Source organism: Fusarium keratoplasticum, chromosome 6 (genome assembly GCF_025433545.1).
Source record: "Fusarium keratoplasticum isolate Fu6.1 chromosome 6, whole genome shotgun sequence".
Lineage (NCBI taxonomy): Eukaryota > Fungi > Ascomycota > Sordariomycetes > Hypocreales > Nectriaceae > Fusarium > Fusarium keratoplasticum.
In genome coordinates, this window is record NC_070534.1 from 495,364 (window position 1) to 516,190 (window position 20,827).

The 20,827-nt window shown below is 55.9% G+C and overlaps 1 protein-coding gene across 1 annotated transcript in view; it reads right to left on the minus strand.

The window, feature by feature from the left end:
- Positions 1-364: 364 nt before the first annotated feature.
- The window catches only part of NCS57_00812400 (Cyclosporine synthetase), a gene marked incomplete at both ends in the record, with an annotated part of 45,825 nt that continues 25,362 nt past the window's right edge, over positions 365-20,827 (minus strand). The window contains 2 exons of the mRNA XM_053057951.1: positions 365-9,309; positions 9,358-20,826. Coding sequence (XP_052911782.1) covers positions 365-9,309; positions 9,358-20,826 — 20,414 coding nt within the window. The remainder of the gene's footprint in view (positions 9,310-9,357; position 20,827) is intronic.

The following is a 20,827-nucleotide window of genomic DNA, read 5'->3' on the forward strand; positions in this document are numbered from 1 at the left end:
GGCCAGGGGAAAAATGTCAAAGAATTGGTCCGTCACTGTGAGGACATGTCCTCGACGAAATGATGCATGTCGCCCGGGCCATGCCTCGATCCCGTTACGAACGTGCTGTCCCGAGTCCATACGGTCTTGCAAGTGAGCCCAAGTCAGGTTCGTGAAGTATGCAGATTCAAAATTAATCAAGAGCAACTATGGAATAAAAGAATTCTAGAGGAAAAACAGACATTGCGCATCAAGTAAAGATGAAAGGAAAAAAGAAAGCAAAAACATGAAAAGCCAGTAGTCCTCCTGTTGCCTCATGCCAACATCGGCGGAATTTGAAAGAGAATCTTGTCCATCCAACCAGTCAATCTTGCTGGAAAAACTGCTATGTTCTGCTCAAAGCGAGCATTGTCTCGCAAAGGTCATTGAGAATGCTGCCCACGACCTTGTCTCCAAAGATCCGCCGGCTCGCACCAATGCCAATCATGACGCTGCCGTTGGGCTCCGGCATGCCAACAATGTCCAGATCGTGAACAGGAGGTTGATCGCCAGCGGCTGAAACCACGTTGCTGTCGCGACCATTGACACCGTTGCTGCCATTGGTACCGTTGGCATGGGTACCATTAGTGCCATTCTTGCCATTCGTGCCGTTCGTGCCATGACCATTGGCCTGGCGTGCTTGATCCTTTGCTGGCTTTGCTGGCAAACCCTCCAGGCGAATCTGCTGCCCTTCGACCTCGGCCTCGGGATGCAGGTTGAAGTTCTGGAAGGCAATGCAGCAGCCGAATTCGTTGGTCGCATCAGGCCAATCCGTGCAGTTCTCCTTCACTTCTTGGAAGCCCAGAGTCTCGTGCCGGAAGCTGCTGGTGTACTGGTCCTGAATGGCGCGCAGCAGACCACCCATGTCGTCGCCCTCGTCGATCCGGACGCGCACAGGCACCTCGTTGATGCAAGGTCCCACCATGTCTTGGCAGTTTGCGGATAGATCCTGTCGTCCAGATACGACGCGGCCGAAGACGACGTCTCTCGACTTGGTATGCTTGGCGAGCAAGAGAGAGACGGCGGCGGTGAAGAGGGTCGCCTGCGTAATGCCGTTCTTGAGTGCCGAAGGAGGAATCCTGATGGACTTTGACGTCTGCCATGTACCGGCAGCGGACGGCGTCATGGCCTCGAGGGCGCCGGGAGAGCGCTTAAGCGATGTCATTGAAGAGCCCTGAAGAATAGATCGCCAGAAATTGTAGCCCTCCGCACGTCGGCTAGCCATGTGATGCATGTAGAGACCAAACTTGGGCGCTTGCGCAAGGTGCTTACCACTGTACAAGGCATGCAGAGCGTTGACGATGTGTTCAAGACTCAGGCCGTCGTACAGGGCATGAGACATTCGGAGAACAAGTCGCACCTTGGCTCCCGGTCTCTTGAGGATGGCGATCCGCAGCATCACACGTCCCAGACGCAGGGGCTGCTGCTTGTCTGCTTCATGCAGCGCGAGGGCAGCCTCGTCCAACTCTTGCTCGGTCTCGATGACCTCGACAGGTACATCGAGGTGAGCAAGAACAACTTGGTAGAAGCGGCCGCCCCTTGACACGAACACGGTTCTGAATATGTCAAAGTGCTGGACGAGAGCGGCGCAGGCGCTTGCCAGACGACAGCAGTCGGCGTTCTCGGGGAAGTCCAAGGAGAACAGTGGCGGCGTGGGTGGGTGGCCCGTTGCTTTGTCGTGCAGGAAGAAGATCTGCGTCTGCGTGGCTGGATACATGTCCAGGGGTGTGCTGTGACCGTTCTCAATCTGAGGTACAACATCGCGCTGGATGATGTCTCTCGACATTTCCGCGGGGAGGAGTTGGAAGGGGACAATGCCAACTGCCGAGCTTTCATCATCTTCTCCCGAGAACCTCTGCTGCTGTTCCAGCTTGCCGGCGAGAGAAACAGGAACGGGATCATCAAACAGATCCTTGACGGATATGCGAAGGCCCATCCGGCGGCTGAGCCGAGCAGCGAGTTTGGTGGCCAGGAGTGAGTGCCCGCCCAGTTCGAAGAAGTTGTCCGTGATTCCCACCTTGGTTCCGAGTATGGTCTCGAACTCGTCGCAGATTGCTGCCTCGGTCTCGTTGCGAGGAGCCACATGCACGGGGCCCGAGCTGCTTGCTGTCGGAGTAATCTGGGCCCGCCGAGCGAGGTCTTTTCGGTCAACCTTGCCGTTGACGTTGAGAGGCATTTGCCTGAGTATCGTGACCCGGGACGGGACCATGTAGTATGGCAGAAGTGACTGGAGTCGCTTGCGCATATCGCTTGCTGCTTGTGTGGCGTACGGATCCTCCTCCTCTTCGTTGCTCGAACCCGAGCGATATTCGTGATCAGTAGTCACAAAGGCAACCAGCTGCGGGTCTTGCTCTTCCATGGTGCGGAGCACGACAGCTGCATCACTGACTGACTTCTGGCTGAGCAGAGCATGTTCGACCTCGCCCAGTTCAACACGGTGGCCGCGAATCTTGGCCTGCTGGTCCAGGCGGCCGAAGAACTCGATCTGGAATCCCTTTGGTCGATATCGCACCCGGTCACCCGTGCGGTACGCTCTCTGGCGCTGGCCATCGATAGTGACGGTGACGAAGCGGTCCGTATCGAGACTTGGGTCGGTATAGCCGCGAGCTACTCCCTCTCCTGTAACAACCAGCTCTCCCATCACACCGGGTGGGAGAAGCTGCTGATTGCGATCCATGACGTAGGCCCCTGAATTGCTGACAGCGCTACCGATAGGAACACCGTTCACATACGGGTCGTGCTTATCGATGTTATATATCGTGCTAAGGATTGCGTTCTCAGTTGGGCCATACGCGTTGTACACACAGGGCCCGGCCAGCGCTTGGGTTGCGTGGGCGTCGCGGGAGTGGAAGCGATCACCGGCAACGTAAACGGCCTCCAACATGCCGATCGCATCGGGCATGTTGACCAAGCACTGTTGCAGGAGTGCTGGCGGGAAGATGGCTGCGCGAATCTGCTCACGCTCAAAGGTCTCGCGGAGCATGGTGCTGTCAAGAAGGGTCAGGTAGTCAATGCAGACTAGAGTTCCGCCGTTGAGGAGCGTTGCGCACATCTCGAACAGTGAAACGTCGAATGCGATGTTCGTGAGGTGGGCCATCCGTGTCGCCGCTGGCATGTGAGCCACGACGTTGCTGTCCTTCACAAGGCGCATGATGGCACGGTGCTCCACCATGACACCCTTTGGCTTGCCCGTTGACCCTGAGGTGAAGATGACATATGCGAGACTTGTGGCACCGGGTCGGACAACCGGAGGTTCGGGAGTGCCAATAGCATCAGTCCCGGTAACCGCGTCGCTGATCAGCATCGTCTTTGCGTTGGGTACTTTGACATCAGCATGGCGGACACCCGAGCCGACCAAGATGAGCCCACTACGCCCTGGGACGGACGATAGGATGACTTCCATGCGAGCAGACGGCGTGTTGACGTCGAGAGGCATGTAGGCAAGGTTTGCTTTTAGAATAGCCAGGAACGCGATGATGGTCTCGCACGAGCGTGGTGCGAGAACGGCCACCATCGTCTCCGCCGGGAGTTGCTGCCGACGCAGATAGGAAGCAACTTGGTCGGAGAGTCGATCCAGCTCGGCATACGTCAGCTTGGAGGTCGAGTCAGTGACGGCGATAGTTGACGGGCTGGCAGCAGCCTGCTGCTGGAAGACATCGACGAGGGATGCGTTGCGAGGGTAACCGGACTTTGGCGTCTGCAGCGCGCCGGCATCTCGGAGCTGGGCGATGCCTTCGGCCAGCGGCATGGTTGCGATGGGGCTCTGTGGCTGTTCCAGGCCACGCTGTAGGACCTCTTCGACAACCGCAACGAAGCCTTGGATGGTCTCGGGCTGGAACAGGTCCGTGGCAAACATAACGCTTCCATTTAGCCGGTCGGCCTCTTGGAAGGCGTGGAATTCGAGATCGAACCGAGTCGAAACGGTCGACGGAACCGGCTCATCGACTACGCCGTCGAGCTGGATCCTGCCTAGGCCTTGTTGAGAATGAACCGCAAAGAGAAGCTGTACCAGGGGGTTTCGGGACGTATCCCTGGACCCGGCGCTGAGGGCAGAAACGATTCGTTCAAACGGAACGTCTTGATTCTCGAAGGCTGTCGCGGTGGTAGACCGTACCTGCTGTACCAGTGATTCAAATGTCTCATCGTCGCCGATGGTGATGCGCATGCACTGGGTATTGACGAAGCAGCCGATCAGATTTTCAAGCTCAGGCCTGTTGCGATTGGCAATTGGCGTGCCGATGGTTGCGTCGTCTGACCCGGTCATTCGATAGTGAGCGGCGCGGAACGCTGCTAGTAGAGTCGCAAAGGTGGTTACTTGGCGAGACCGGCAGAAGGAGAGGAGGTTCTTGTAAACTGAATCGTTGATGATGAAGGACACGCTGCCCGCCTCTCCAGACAGTACGCTCGGCCTGGTGTAGTCGGCCAAGAGCTCGGCCGGGCTGCTGTCTGCAAGCTGCTTCTTCCAGTAGCCGAGCTGCCTTTGACTCTCGGCGACCTGTTCCTCTTGTCTCTGCCAGACAGCAAAATCGCGATACTGGATAGGAAGCGGGGCAACCTGCGATAAGGGGGCTTTCCCGGATTTCGCTGCTGAGTAGAATTGACTGAGTTCCTTTTGCAAGACTTCAGTAGACCACCCGTCGGAGATAATGTGGTGCATGACAATAGAGAGGATGTGGTCATCCTTTCTAAGTTTCAGCAGCGCTACCCTCCAGCCAGGCTCTGAAGCAAGGTCGAAAGGAGTCTGCTGTTCTTTCTGCAATGGCTCGAGGTAGGCGTCGTTGTCCCGCATGCCGGACACGTCGATGATCCGGATATCCTTGGTCATGCGGAGGGGTTGCACCACTTGGATGCCGACTCCGTCTCGTTCCTCAAACGTTGTGCGCAGAGATTCATGACGCTCTTCAAGCGCCACCAGGGCAGCAGCGAGGGCGTCAACTTGCAGCGGCCCGCGGATGCGAAGTGCAAGTGGCATAAGGTACCACAAGGCATCGATGTTGAACTGGTCGAGGAACCACAGGCGCCCCTGGGCAAAGGACTGCTCCACGGGCCCTTCGTAGGGTAAAGACGGGATAGGCCTGTGACGGGACGAGCCTTGACGAATAGAAGCAGCAAGATCAGCAAGTACTGGCTGGTCAAAGACCTGCTTCACAGTGACACCGGCGTCCAGTCTGCGACTTAGACGTGCGCTCAGTTTCGTGGCCAACAGCGAATGGCCGCCCAACTCGAAGAAGTTGTCTGTAATGCCGACCTTAACGCCTAGTAGATCGGTAAATTCTTCGCAGAGGACGACCTCGATTTCCGTGCGTGGCGCCACAAAGTCCAACGTGCTTGCGGCAATTGTTGGGATGACCCGGGCTTGTCGAGCGAGCTTCTTGCGATCCACCTTGCCGTTGGACGTGAGAGGCATCTGATCGAGCAACATGATCCGAGAGGGAATCATGTACGATGGAAGCAGCGATTGCAGCCGCTCGCGGACCTTTGCCTCCAGCCGGCGGCTCTGAACCAGGTGTAGCGGGCGATTCGTGAGACTGCTCGAGGACCGGCCCTTGTGTTCAGTTGGGAACCTGAACATGACATGACCCGAGTGTCTTGGCTTTTCGAATCGGTGGAAAACAGCATCGAGTCCGCCGCGCTGGGAGTGTTGTCGAGCCCAGCTGGTCTCAACTTGGAAGCCGATCCCCTTACCAATCTCAATCAGGTCGGCCACTGAGAGAGCAGGGCGTTCCTTCGCCCGTGATTGAGTGGCCGATATCCAGGCCGTTCCGTCTGCATCTGAAGTGCCGTCCTCGTCATCGTCAAGTGACTGAGACAGATGGCGCTCCATGATGGTCTTGCTGTATGGCACGTTACTGACGGCAACAACGTCATCGCCACGTTGGCGGTCCTGGAGGAGCTGCAAGAGAGCCTGACGGTCCATCCCCGTGCCGGCGAAGTCCACCCAGGCCTTCGGATCGATATCCTTGACAGCCCATTGCTGATCCTCATCCTCCCCATTCGGCATCTCGTGGCCTCCCACATGAATGACAGCAGCATATCGGTAAGAGCTGAGTTCGTTGGTCGCGGCCATCCTCTTTGGCAGAATCTCGACGTGCTTGATTTCGTCAGGGAACTGGTCGCTCAGGCTGGTGAAGAAGGCAGGGTCAATAAGCAACTCTTCCTCGTCATCTTCAAGCTTGGCCACTTGTTGTCGAACCATGGCCTTAGATGCATTGGGCCCTAGGGTATGGACTGCTCGTGCCACCAAGAAGTCCTTATTGGTGGCATAGGTTCTCATGTCGCCGAAGAAAATACGCTTGACACCGGGCAGTCGAGTCAAGTTGGCCGTCAGCTCAGCGAGATATTCTCGACTTGGGAAGTATTGGGCGACCGAGTTGATCACAACGAGATCGGCACGCAGTCCATTGATGGAGTTGACATCCTCGGCGGTTCCAACGTGGACTCGGGCGCTTCCTGCCAGGCTTGGGAAAGTTTCGATTGCCTTGTTAACCCAGGCAGTGACGGAGCGCGAGGGCTCAAGACCGACATAGCTCTGTAGTCCCTCAACCTTGCCGAGATTGAAAAGCACCATACCGGTACCAGTTCCGATCTCGAGCACTCTTCCGGGCGGCTGGTTGTCGAGGAGTGAGTGCATAGTGTCGCTGAGCCATTCCTGCATCTCCTCCCGGGGAATTAATGAGCCGTCGTACATGGATGTCCAGGATAAGAAGTCCTGTCCGAGGGCATCGCGATCAATGGCCCCAATGTTGGCATATGCAGTCGAGTCGAAATGAGCCTCCCACTCCTGCACCTTGTTGCTGGCTTCCTCCTTGTCGACGGATTGTGCAGCCTGGGTCGTGATGTAGCCAACCATTTCGAGTTCCTCCTTGTTTTGCGCCGACACAACAACGGCATCGTTGATCGATGAGTCGCTGAGAAGAGCCTGCTCCACTTCAGCTGGTTCGATGCGATGACCGCGGATCTTGATCTGCTGGTCTAAACGGCCAAAAAACTCGATTTGGTAGTCCCTAGGCCGGTATCTGACTCGATCGCCGGTCCGGTATGCCTGAACTTGTCTGCCATCGATCGTGATGTGGATAAACCGGCCAGTGTTCAGTGATGGATCGGTATACCCCCGTGCGAGACCGCCGCCGGTAACGACAAGCTCTCCCATCACACCTGCTGGTACGAGCTGCTGATCCTGGTCCATGATGTAGGCTCTGGACTTAGGGCCTAGAGAAGTGCCGATGGGGACGCCATTCGCAAAAGTCTCGTGCTCGATGGTATAGATCGTGCTCATGACGGAATTCTCGGTGGGACCGTAGGCATTGTAGGCCTTGCCTTTGACGAGGTCCTTGACCTTGGTTGCATCAGCTCCATCAAGGCGGTCGCCTCCAATGTATAGAGCCTCGAGGGAGCTCAGGACAGATGGTGCGTCTGCAAGACATTGCTTGAGCAAGGCCGGTGGGAGCAGGGTGATGTTGATGCGATGATCGGTGAAGGCGGCGCAAAGTGCTTTGCTGTCCAGGACAGTAAAGTAGCTGATGCAGAAAAGCGTTCCTCCATTCAGCAGCGTGGTGAATATCTCCCACACGGAAGCATCGAAGGCGAGATTGGAAACATGTGCCATCCGCAGACTCTGTGGTGTTCTTGAAGCGTTCTGCTTCACCAAAGAAAGAACACCCCGATGCTCGACCATGACACCCTTTGGTCGGCCTGTCGAGCCTGATGTGAAGATGACATAGGCAAGGCTTGATGCAGATGGCCGAGTGCTGGGTAAGTAGGACTTGCCCGTCTTGGTGGCGACGATATCGCTGATGAGGACTATCCTGACATCAGGTGTCTTGTTATCAGGAATAGGCACTCCTGCTCCAAGCAAGACGAACTTCTCCCCTGAAATCTCCGAAAGCATTGCTTGGCGGCGGGCTTCGGGGACGTTGAAATCCATGGGGAGATATGCGAGGTTCGCTTTGAGGATGCCAATGCACGCTACGATGGTCTCGGAGGATCGTGGCGCAAGAACAACGACCATGCTCTCTGCTGGTAGCTTCTGTTTGGACAGCCAAGCCGCGACATGGTCGGATTGTTGATCCAGCTCCGCATAGGTAAGCTTTGTGGATGTGTCGGTCACAGCCAGGGCATCTGGGTTAGCGACCACTTGTGCCTGAAAGACATCAACCACCGAGGCCTCGGCGGCGGAGTCAGGTTCGATGTCCTCAGCTGCGGGCAAGTTACGGCTGTTGAGCGCCGCCAGGCCATCGACAAGTGGCATGGTGGAAATTGCGATGTCTGGCTGGTCGAGACCACGACGGAGGATCTCGTGGAAGACGTCAACAACGTTGCGGATAGTGGCAGCCTCGAACAAGTCTGCTGCGAAGATGACATTTCCGGCGAGGCCCTTGTCTTGTTCGAAGAGGTGGAACTCAACATCGAAGCGGGTCGTCGTGGTGATCGGGGTTGGTTCGCCTTCCAAGCCCTCCAGCTGCAGTTTACCGAGATTTCGCTGGGAGTGGACGACAAACATGAGTTGAACGAGGGGATTCCGGGAGGCATCTCTGGAGCCGGGCAGAAGTGCAGATACAAGGCGCTCGAATGGCACATCCTGGTTTTCGAAGGCGCTGGCTGCTGTTGAGCGAACTCTTTGCACCACTGACAGGAAGTTGTCGTGTTCTTCGAGCGTGATTCTCATGCATTGTGTATTGACAAAGAAACCGATCAAGTCCTCAAGCTCGGGGCGGTTGCGGTTCGCGATTGGCGTGCCGATGGTCGCATCCTCTGCCCCGGCTAGGCGATAATGGGCAACGCGGAAAGCAGCCAGAAGTACGACGAAGCTGGTGACGTGATGATTGCGGCAGAAGAGGGAGAGCTTCTCGTAAACCTCGTCCTCGATCACGATGGGGACTGTGCCAGCTTCGCCGGACAAGACCTTCGGCCGGTTGAAATCAGTTAGGATCTCGGCTGGCGTGCTATCCGCGAGCTGCTCTGTCCAGTACTGAAGTTGGCTTTCGTGAACGGCAACTTGCTCATCTTGTCTCTGCCAGACAGCAAAATCGCGGTAGCGAATGGGGAGCGGGTTGACCTGGGAAAGGGGGTCATGCCCTCGCACAGCTGCCGAGTAGAATTGGGCAAGCTCCTGCTGGAAGATGTCAACTGACCAGCCATCTGAGATTATGTGATGCATGACGATGGAGAGGATGTGGTGGTTCTCTCCAGCCTTGAAGAGTGCTACCCTCCAAGCGACGTCAGTAGAGAGATTGAAAGGAGCTTGCTGCTCCTCCTTCAGCTTCGCAAGATCCTCATCAGCGCCAGAGATGTCTATGACGCAGATGTCCCTCATTCGGGGCGGGTGAACGATTTGCATACCAACGCCATCCTGTTCTTCGAACGTGGTGCGTAGCAACTCGTGCCGTTCTTCGAGAGCCCTCAATGCAGTCTGAAGTGCATCGACTCGCAGAGGTCCGCGAAGACGAACGCCGAATGGCATGATGTACCAGGCAGCGTTGAGGTTGAAACGGTCCAGGAACCAAAGACGGCCTTGAGCAAAGGACTGCTGCACAGGTCCCGAGTGTGATAACGCCGGAATAGCTTCATGAGGGGTCGAGCCTTGCTGGATAGAAGCCGCTAATTGGCCCACCACGGGAGTGTCAAAGACCTCCCTGACAGACACGCGAGTATCTAGTCGACGGCTGAGGCGGGCGGCTAGCTTGGTGGCTATAAGCGAGTGTCCACCTAGGTCGAATAAGTTATCTGTGATTCCGACTCGAACGCTGAGGATATCTGCGAATTCCTCACAGATAATGGTTTCGACATCGTTGCGAGGGGCCACGTAGGTTGATACTGAACTGGTCCTTGGCGTTGCCTGTGCTCGAACAGCAAGCTCATTGCGGTCAACCTTGCCGTTGGCATTGACTGGTAGCTGATCGACATGGATGATCCGCGAGGGGATCATGTAAGTGGGCAGCAGCGCCTGTAGGTTGTGACGGATCTTGCTCTCCATCAGCAGAGCATGTTGCTCATCGTCCATCTTGTCTTGATCGCTCACACCGTTGACACCGTTGGTGCCGTTGGCATTCCCCTTCAATGAGAAGAAAGCCACCAGCTCCGGCTCCTCTTCATCCGTGAGCTGAGTGATGACAGCCGAATCGCTGATGGCCGGGTCACGGGCGAGAGCATGCTCCACCTCTGCTGGCTCGATGCGATGACCACGGATCTTGATCTGCTGATCCATTCGGCCGAAGAACTCGATTTGTACATCTTTAGGTCGGTACCTGACACGATCGCCCGTGCGGTAAGCTCTGACCCGGTTCCCATCAAGGGTAATGTAGATGAATCGATCCACCCCAAGCTTGGAATCTATGTATCCGCGAGCAAGGCCATCTCCGGTTACAACAAGCTCTCCCATCACCCCGGCGGAGACTTGCTGCTGATTTTGATCCATGATAAGTGCACCGGAGTTACTAACAGCGTTGCCAATGGGAACGCCATTCGCAAATGCCTCATTCTCGCCGATGTTGTGTATCGTACTTAGGACCGTGTTCTCTGTAGGGCCGTAAGCGTTGTAAAGGCCCGAACCAACGGCACGTTGCGCCAGGATGGCATCTTGACTGCTCAACCGATCGCCGGCGGCGAAAAGTATCTCCAGAGAACTGATCATAGTAGGGGCAGAGACCAAACACTGCTTCAGAAGTGCCGGTGGAAGCATTGCTCCGCGGATGTGGTGGTGGTTGAATGCCGCCTCGAGGGCTTTGATATCGACCGTGGTGTAGTAATCAATGCAGACGACTGTACCACCGTTGAGGAGAGGAGCGTAGATCTCCCAGGTAGAGGCGTCGAAAGCAAGGTTCGAAAGATGAGCGATGGCAGCTGCTGCCGGTTGCTTTGCGACCACGTTGCTGTTTTTCACGAGACGTGTGATACCTCGGTGCTCTACCATGACACCCTTCGGGACGCCAGTTGAGCCTGATGTGAACATGACATAGGCAAGGCTTTGTGCAGTTGGCCGCGTGGAAAGTTCTTCGGTAGGGGGGCTGCCGCTCTTGACGAGGGCGTCGCTGATCCGGGTGAATCGAACGTTGTTTGCGTGAAGCTTGACCACCTCAGTATCTGATCCCAGTAAGATAAGCCTGTTTCCTGGTAGAGATGACAGGATTGTCTCGATGCGACCAGCGGGTGCGTTGATGTCAAGTGGCAGATAAGCGAGATTCGCCTTGAGGATGCCGAGGAAAGCGATGATTGCTTCACAGGACCGTGGAGCGAGGACGCCGACCAGCTCCTCGGGGACTGTATCTTGTCGGCGTAGCCACGTGGCGAGCTGGCTAGATCTCTCGTCGAGCTCGGCGTAGGTGAGCTGCGAAGAAGCATCGATAACGGCGATAGACTTGGGCATCGATGCTACCTGCTCTCTGAAAACGTCGATCACGGAGGCATCTCGGGGGTAGTCAGGCTGATCGACCTGAAGACATAGGCTTCGAAGACTGGGCAATCCATCGGTAAGAGGAAGCGTTGCGAGATTTGCGTGAGGATTGGCTAGGCCACGCCTCAGGGTCTCCTGGAACACGGCCACGACGCTGAGGATCGTCTCGGATTCAAACAGATCCTTGGAAAAGACGACGTTGCCGCCGAGCATCCCTTGATCCTCGAATAGGTGCATTTCCGCGTCAAAGCGTGTGGACGCTGCCATCGAAACGGGCTCTCCCTCAACACCTTCTAGACGAATATTACCAAGGTCGTGCTGAGAGTGCACAGCAAACATGACCTGGACGAGTGGATTTCGCGAGGTATCTCGCGAGCTAGCAACCATAGAAGAAACGATCCTCTCGAACGGGACATCTTGGTTGTCCTGGGCCTCGGTCGCCGCTTCTCGTGCCTGTTTAACCAACGTGTCAAATGTGTCCTCACTCTTGACAGGGATTCGGAGACACTGGGTGTTGACAAAGCATCCAATGAGGCCTTCAAGCTCAGGTCGATTTCTGTTGGCGATTGGAGAGCCGATGGTTGCATCTTCGGCCCCAGTTAGGCGGTAGTGAGCAGCTCGGAAAGCTGCCAAGAGTGTAACAAAGCTAGTGACCTGCCGAGCGCGACAAAACGAGCGGAGGCTCTGATATACTTGGTCGTCAATCTCTATCGGTATGACATCAGCATCGCCAGACAACGCCTTCGGACGAGTGAAGTCCGCCAGGAGCTCAGCCGGCTTGCTGTTGACCAGTTGTCTCTTCCAGTAGTTCAGCTGCTTCTGGTGCTCAACGATCTGACTCTCCTGCTTCTGCCAGATGGCGAAGTCTCGGTATTGAATCGGAAGAGGAGCGGGCTGCGATGAGGCATTCGAGTAGAGCTGCCCAAGTTCTTGTCGCAGGATATCAACCGACCATCCGTCAGATATAATGTGGTGCATGACGATGGATAGGATATGATCATCCGGTCCTAGGCGCAACAGTGCTACTCGCCAGCCTGGCTCAGCTGTCAGGTCGAATGCGGCGTCTTGCTCCTGCTTCAATGCTGGGAGATACGCATCCTCGGTGCCCGACACGTCAATGATTCTCAGGTGCTTGTTGCGCGCAGCGTGTACAATCTGAACGGGAACACCATCTTGCTCCTCGAATGTGGTGCGCAGGGATTCGTGCCGCGCCTCAATCGTTGCCAGGGCTGACTGCAGCGCCTCGATCCGAAGCGGGCCTCGCAAGCGACTCGCTAACGGCATGTGGTACCATGATGCATTGAGATTCAGCTGATCCAAGAACCATAGACGGCCCTGAGAGAAGGATTGCTCCACGGGACCAGAGAAGGGCGTGGATGGAATAGCTTCATGAGGAGCGGAGCCAGTCTGGACCACGTTCGCGAGATCTTGCAGGATTGGTTGGTTGAAGATGTCTTTGACGGAGATGCGGGTGTCGAAGCGGCGACTGAGACGGGCGGCCAGTTTCGTAGCCATCAGGGAGTGTCCGCCCAGCTCGAAAAAGTTATCCATGACTCCGACTGCAACACCAAGAACTGCCTGGAACTCGTCGCACAAGATGGCTTCAATATCGTTGCGAGGAGCCACGCGCGTGGCAGAAGGCTTGATGGTTTGCAGGGTCCTCGCCTCCCTTGCCAATTCCTTACGGTCGACTTTGCCGTTTGCGTTGAGAGGCATCCGCTCCAACACTAGAATCCGTGGTGGAACCATATAAGGTGGCAGCAGCGTCTGCAGCTGTTCGCGGATCTGCGACTCGAACCGACGGTTCTGGATGCGCTGCAGTGGCCGACTGGTCAAGCTGGTGCTAGGGGATAGACGCTCGAAGTCTGTGGGGAAGTTGATCAAGACGCGGCCTGCTCTGTCATCTTCAAGATGATGAAAGACGGCGTCCAGTGCACCATGCTGGGATCGCTGACGAGCCCAGCTGACCTCAACCCTGAATCCTGCCGCTTGGCCGATCTCGACCAGTTCAGTGACGGATAGGCAAGGACAGCGCGCGGCCATTGCCTTCGTAGCCGATTGCCAGGCGGATCCATCCAGTGAATCTTCGGCAATGCCTTCTCCCTCGGTGTCCAGAGATGTCGTAAAGTGTCGCTCGTTGATCGTGTTGCTGTGAGGGATGTTGCCGATGGCGACAGCCTTGGCGTCTCTGCGTTCATCGAGCATCTGAACGAGGGCGTGACGATCCATGCCAGACGACGCAAAGTCGATCCAGGCGTTCTCTTCCACTGAGTGGACACGTCTGTCATGTCTGTTCCTACCCTCCCCATCCCTGCAGATGTGTAGCACCGCAGCATATCGGTACGAGCTCAGTTCATTGCTCGTCCTCATCCGCTTCGGCAAGATCTCGACATGCTTGACCTTGCCGGGCCATTGGCTGGTCAAAGAGGTGAAGAATGCAGGGTCAACAAGCAACTCATCTTCGTTCTCCTCCAGTCGAGCAACCTCCCGGCGAATCTGATCCTTTGTAGCCTTGTCACCTAGCTTGTAGAGAGCTCGGGACACGAGGAAATCCCTGTTGGTGGCCCAGGATCGCATATCTCCGAAGAAGATCGTCCTAACGCTAGTCATGTGGATCAGCTCGCTCGCTATCTGTGCAAGGTAGTTCCGGCTCGGGAAATATTGGGCTACCGAGTTGATGACAACCACGTCAGGGTGGAAGTCCTTGACCAGCTTGATGTCCTCGGCTGTGCCGACAAGGATTTGCGTCTTTCCTTGCAGACCTGGGAAATCTTGGGCTGCTTTTTCGACGAACAAGACTGCAGATCGTGAAGGCTCTATACCAACATAGCTCTTGAGGCCATCGTCCTTGGGCAAATTGAATAGAACCATGCCGGTACCTGTTCCGATCTCAAGCACACGACCTGGGCCCTCTTTGTCAAGGAGGGATTGCATTGTATCGTCAAGCCACTCCTCCATTTCGGCCTTGTCAATGAAGTTGCCGTTGTACATCGAGGTCCATGAAGTGAAGTCGCGTCCGAGGGTAGCCTGGTCGATGGCCTCAATGCCAGCGTAGGCGGTGCTTTCGAAGTGGTCTTCCCACTCCTGCACTTGGTTGGTGGCCTCATCCTCCTCTTCGCTGGATCTGTCGCTGGCCATGGAAACAAAGCCGATCATCTCCGTTTCCTGGCCATCCACCGCCTGAATAACAACCACTGCTGCATCACGGATAGCCTTGTTGCCGAGCATGGCTTGCTCGACCTCGGCCGGCTCAACTCGATGACCGCGGATTTTAACTTGCTGATCCATACGGCCGAAGAACTCGATGCTACCATCCTTGGGTCGGCAACGAGTGCGATCTCCGGTCCGGTATGCGCGGGCTTTCTGATCGTTGATGACAATATCAACAAAACGACCAGCATTGAGGGTCGAGTTGGTGTAGCCACGGGCGAGACCATCGCCGCTCACAACGAGCTCTCCCATAACACCGGGAGGAACGAGGCGCTGCTCTTGGTCCATGATATAAGCGCCAGAGTTGCTCACAGCATTGCCGATTGGAACACCGTTGGCATAAGACTCTTCATCTGTGAGGCTGTAGATAGTGCTCATGACTGTGTTCTCTGTCGGCCCGTACGCGTTGTAGACCGTGCCCTTCACAAGGGCTTGTATCTTGGCTGCGTCGGTGGCATCGAGTCGGTCGCCACCGATATAGAGCACTTCGAGACCCTCAAACAAGGTCGGCGCGTGATTGAGGCATTCCTTGAGCAAGGCCGGCGCGAATAGGGTAGCATTGACCCTGGCTTTGTCGAATGTCGTCCGAAGGGCATGACTATCCAGTAGAGTGAAGTAGTCAACGCAAATAAGGGCGCCGCCATTCAGAATTGCCGTGAATATCTCCCAGATAGACGCGTCAAAGGCCAGGTTAGAGATGTGCGCCATGCGCAGATCCTGCGGCAGCCGAGACGTAACATTGGACTGCTTGACAAGGCGCAGAATGCTGCGATGCTCGATCATCACGCCCTTGGGACGGCCAGTTGACCCGGATGTGAAGATGACATAGGCAAGGCTAGCTGCCGATGGCCTGCCGATGGGATCAGAGATCTCGACCTTGGTGTTCGTTAGGATGTCCTGAATTCGGGTGGTTTCAACATCCATCCGGTCGCTTTGAGGCATGTCTGTCCCTGATCCTAGCAGTACTAGTCTTTTTCCTTCAACCTCGGATAGGATCGATTGGATTCGAGCCGCAGGGGCATTCACATCCAGAGGCAGGTAGGCGTAGCCAGCCTTCAAGACACCGAATAAGGAGATGATCGTTTCGCAAGATCGTGGCGCCATGACGCAGATCAATGACTCAGGGCGGAGGCCTTGAGCGTGTAACCAGGCAGCAATCTGGTCAGACTTCTGATCTAGCGAGGTGTAGCTCATGGATGTCTCCGAATCCACGACAGCGGGCGCATCTGGATTGGCAGCCACCTGCTGTCGGAAGACGTCGACAACTGAGCAGTCGCGAGGGAAGTTGGTGCTCTCGATCTCCAGCAAGCCCAGTTTCTCGAGATCAATCAGCCCATCAGTCAGGGGCATGGTAGAAATGGAGACTTGTGGTTGGTCGAGGCCGCGTCGAAGTATCTCCTGGAACACAGTAACGACGCTATTGATTGTTTCAGGCTGGAAGAGCTCATCGGCAAAGAGTATTGAACCGCTCAGCTTGTTAGGCTCTTGGAACAGGTGGAACTCCATGTCGAACCGTGTTGCGACGCTTGTTGGCAGGCGCTCATGCTCGAGTCCTTCGAGGGTAATGTTCCCGAGATCTGGCTGTGAGTGCAAGGCAAACATGAGCTGGATTAGTGGGCTTCGTGAGGCATCTCTCGAGCCGGGGAGAAGTGCCGAGACGATGCGTTCGAAGGGGATATCCTGATTCGAATAGGCATCTGTAGCCACGGACCGGACATGCTGGACAAGGGATTCGAATGTGCTGCTGGTATCGAGGAGAAGACGCATGCATTGGGAGTTGACGAAGAATCCAATGATATGCTCGAGTTCTGGCCGGTTGCGATTTGCGATTGGCGTACCGATGGTAGCATCCTCTGCACCAGTGAGACGATAGTGCGTGGCCCGGAACGCTGCTAATAGGACCGAGAACAGAGTTACCTGGCGCTCCTTGGAGAACTTCAGGAGCCTCTCGTAGACCGGCCCCTCAATGGTGACGGGGATGACACCAGCCTTCCCACTCAGGACCTGTGGGCGGGGGAAGTCGGTCAGAAGCTCACCGGGAGTACTGTCATTTAACTGATTCTCCCAGTACGCGAGCTGCCTCTCATGCTCGGCAACTTGGGCAGCTTCCTTCTGCCAAGCCGCAAAGTCACGATATTGTATTGGGAGGGGCTTGACCTGAGATAACGGATCCCTGCCACGTAATGCGGCTGAGTAGAATTGGCCGAGCTCCTGTCTCAGGATGTCAACGGACCAGCCGTCCGAGATGATGTGATGCATGACGAGGGAGAGGATATACTCCGTTGGGCCAAGGCGAAGCAGGATAACCCTCCAACCTGGCTCTGAAGCAAGACTGAACGGCCTCATCTGTTCTTTCTCCAGCGCAGCCATGTGCTCCTTCTCGTTCTTGTCTGATAGATCAAGGACCTTGAGCCTCTTCGTTCCGGCCTCATGAACGACCTGGACGCCGATGTCGTCTTGAGCCTCAAAGGTTGTGCGGAGCGTCTCGTGTCGCTGCTCCAGCGCCCGCAAGGCCACGTCCAGCGCGTCCATGTTGAGCGGCCCGAGCAGCCTCATCGCCAGCGACATGTGGTACCACGTCGAGTTGAGGTTGAACTGAGCCAAGAACCACAAGCGACCTTGGGCGTACGACTGCTCCACCGGTCCGGAATACACCGATGAGACAATGGGCAGATGAGGAGTCGAGCCCTGTTCGATAGAAGCAGCGAGGTCAGCCAGGACGGGTTTGTCGAACACCTCCTTGACGGTAACCCGGGTATCTAGTCGACGGCTTAGTCGGGCTGCGAGCTTCGTAGCCATGAGTGAATGCCCGCCCATGTCGAAGAAATTATCCGTGATGCCAACTTCAGTTCCTAGGATATCTGCGTACTCCTCGCAAAGAACCATCTCGGTGTCATTACGAGGCGCAACGCGCGCTGATACTGCCTTTCTCTTGGCCACAACCTGCGCACGGCGAGCGAGCTGTTTCCTGTCCACTTTGCCGTTGGCGTTGGTCGGCATCTGCGGGAGCACGATGATGCGCGATGGGACCATGTAAGCCGGCAGTGCTGTCTGCAGTGCCTCAAAGACCTGTGACTCGATACGGCGGCTCTGAGCTCGCTGGAGTGGCCGGTTCGTCAGGGTTCGAAGTTGTCGACCTTGATGGTCGGTAGGGAAGTGTACCAGGACACGACTGCGCTCGCAATCTGCATCGGTTGCTGCAAGACGGTGGAAAACTGCATCGAGGGCGCCGTTTTGGGATGCCTGTCGCGCCCAGCTCAGCTCTACCCGGAATCCCTCCTCCTTGGCCAACTGCGTGAGGGTGAGTGCGTCGAATGAAGTGCAGATTGCAGCGGCTGATCGAGCATCTGAGATCCAGGATGTCCCGTCGAGTGAGCTGACGTGATCTTGGTCAAGAGAGTTCATAATGTGTCGCTCCACTATGGTCTTGCTGTACGGGATGTTCCCGACCGCGATCATCACAGCATCTCGTCTTTGTTGTAGAAGGTTTCTCAGACCTTGAGAGTCCTTTTGCGTTGCTGCAAAGTCAACCCATGCTGTGGGATCGATATCCCGTATGAGCAGCTGCTCCTCTTCGTCGTGGCTGATGTGTAGAACGGCAGCGTATCTGTACGAGCTCAGCTCGTTGGTGGCCTTCATCAGCTTGGGCAGGATCTCGACGTGCTTGATGTTGGGCAGCTGGCTTCCCAAGCTCACGAAGAAGGCTGGGTCCACGAGAAGTTCTTCTTCGCTCTCTTCGAGCTCTGCGATCTTTTCTCGGATCTTCTCTTTGCTGGCGTTATCACCCAACGCACGAACGGCGCGAGCAGCAAGGAAGTCCCTGTTGAGGGCCTGGGATCTGATGTCGCCAAAGAAAACACGCTTGACGCTGGGCACTTCCACAACAGCCTTGACCACCTTGATCAAGTACTCTGATGTGGGGAAGTACTGGGCCACCGAGTTGATAACCACAAGCTCAGGTTGGATCTCATTCTTGTCCAGAGAGCCGATATCCAGGGCAGTTCCAACAAGTACCCGGGCCTTGCCGGCTAGACTTGGCAGAGACTTGACGGCTTCGTTGACAAAGATTGCGGCTGAGGGAGCCGGATCAAGACCGACGTACTTCTGCAGGCCGTCGACTTTGCCCAGGTTAGATAGAATCATGCCAGTTCCGGCTCCGATCTCGAGGATATGACCAGGTGGGCGGTTGTCTAGGAGGGAGGCTGTGGTTTCATCAAGCCACTCTTTCATCTCGTTGACTGGAATGTCGACTCCGTCATACATAGATGTCCATCCCAAAAAGTCGTGACCAAAGGTGGAAGTGCCGAGATCCTTGATATCAGCATACCTGCTTCCGTCGAAATGCTCTCCCCAGCCTTGGACCTGCTTGTTTGACTCATGTTGCTCGATGGTCTCGTCTTCCTGGCTGGTGATGAAAGCAATCATCTCGGGTTCTTGATTTGCTGGCTTTCGAAGCACGACAGCTGCATCGTGAACCAAGTCGTGGCCGAGCAGTGCATGTTCCACTTCTGCTGGCTCAATGCGGTGACCACGAATCTTCACCTGTTGATCCATGCGGCCGAAGAACTCGATCTCAAAGTCCTTGGGCCGGTAGCGCACTCGATCACCGGTTCGGTATGCCTTGATGTTTTCCTCACCATCGATCGTGACGCGAACAAACCGGTCCTTGTCTAGGGCTGAGTCTGTGTAGCCACGGGCAAGACCATCGCCGGTAACGACAATTTCTCCCATCACACCGGGAGATACGAGCTGTTGATTGCCGTCCATGACGTAAGCCCCAGAGTTGGTGACGGATCGACCGATCGGGACACCGTTGACGAAATGCTCATTGACGTCAACCTTGTACATCGTGCTCTGCATGCCGTTCTCCGTGGGACCGTAGGCGTTGTATACGGCGTCTTGGATCAGGCCCGATGCAGCCACAGCATCGTGGGCATCCAGCCTATCACCAACGTTAAAGAGAACACTCAGGCGGCTGATGATGGCGGGCATGTTTCCAAGACATTGCTTGAGGAGAACCGGCGAGAACATGGCGGCGTTGACCTGTGCTTCTACCAAAACGTTGTAAAGCTTTTTGCTGTCCAACAGCGTCAGATAGTCCAAGCAGACCAGGGTGCCACCGTTTAGGAGCGCCGTGTAGATTTCTTGTACCGAGATGTCGAAGGCAAGGTTTGATACATTCGCCATCCGGACTGGCGTAGGCAGAGTGGCAACAACATCGCTGTTCGTGACAAGTCGAATGATGCAGCGGTGGTCGATCATGACACCCTTTGGTTTCCCAGTAGACCCTGACGTGAACATCACGTAGGCGAGACTTGTGGCAGAAGGGCCGGACGCAGAGATCTGCTCATGGTCACCGGATGAACTAGATGCAAGTGCCTCGTCGATCGGCACCAGTTCAGTATCAGCCATCGTCAGGACAAGCTCGGGTCCATCAGCCCGCACCAGGACCAGCTTGTGGCCTGGTACTGCTGACAGGATAGCCTCGATACGAGCAGCAGGCGCATTGACATCTAAGGGTAGGTAGGCCAGATTAGCCTTCAAAACACCGAGGAATGCGACGATTGTGAGGCATGAGCGTGGCGCGAATACAGGTACCAAGGTCTCAGGGGCCATGTTGCGCTGGCACAGCCAGTGGGCAAGCTTGTTCGATTGCGCATCGAGGTCGGCATAGGTCAATGTCGAGGAGGAATCCCACACAGCGATGGCATCCGGTGCGGCGGCAACCTGCTGTCTGAACAGATCTATGACACTCGAGTCGCGAGCGTAGGCTGGTTTCGCCATTGTTAGGAGACCCTGGTCTCGTAGCTTTGTGATGCCATCGGTAATTGGCATGGACATCAGTCGCTGGTTGGGTTGCTCAAGGCCGCGGCGCAGGATCTCCAGGAACACATCAGCGATTCCACGAATCGTCTCGACCTCGAAGAGGTCTGTCGAGTACAAGAGGCTGCCGCTCAGCTTTCCAGCCTCCTGGAAGAGGTGAACCTCAAGGTCGAGCCTCGTCGACAGCGGGGTTTCCATGGCTTCGTCCGTCATACCTTCCAGCTGGATTCTTCCGAGGTCTTGCTGTGATTGCAGGGCAAACATGACCTGCACAAGCGGGTTCCTTGACGTGTCTCGTGATCCAGGAAGAAGGGTTGACACAATCTGCTCAAACGGCACATCTTGGTTCGCAAAGGCTTCTGTCGTAGTCAAGCGGACTTGCTGGAC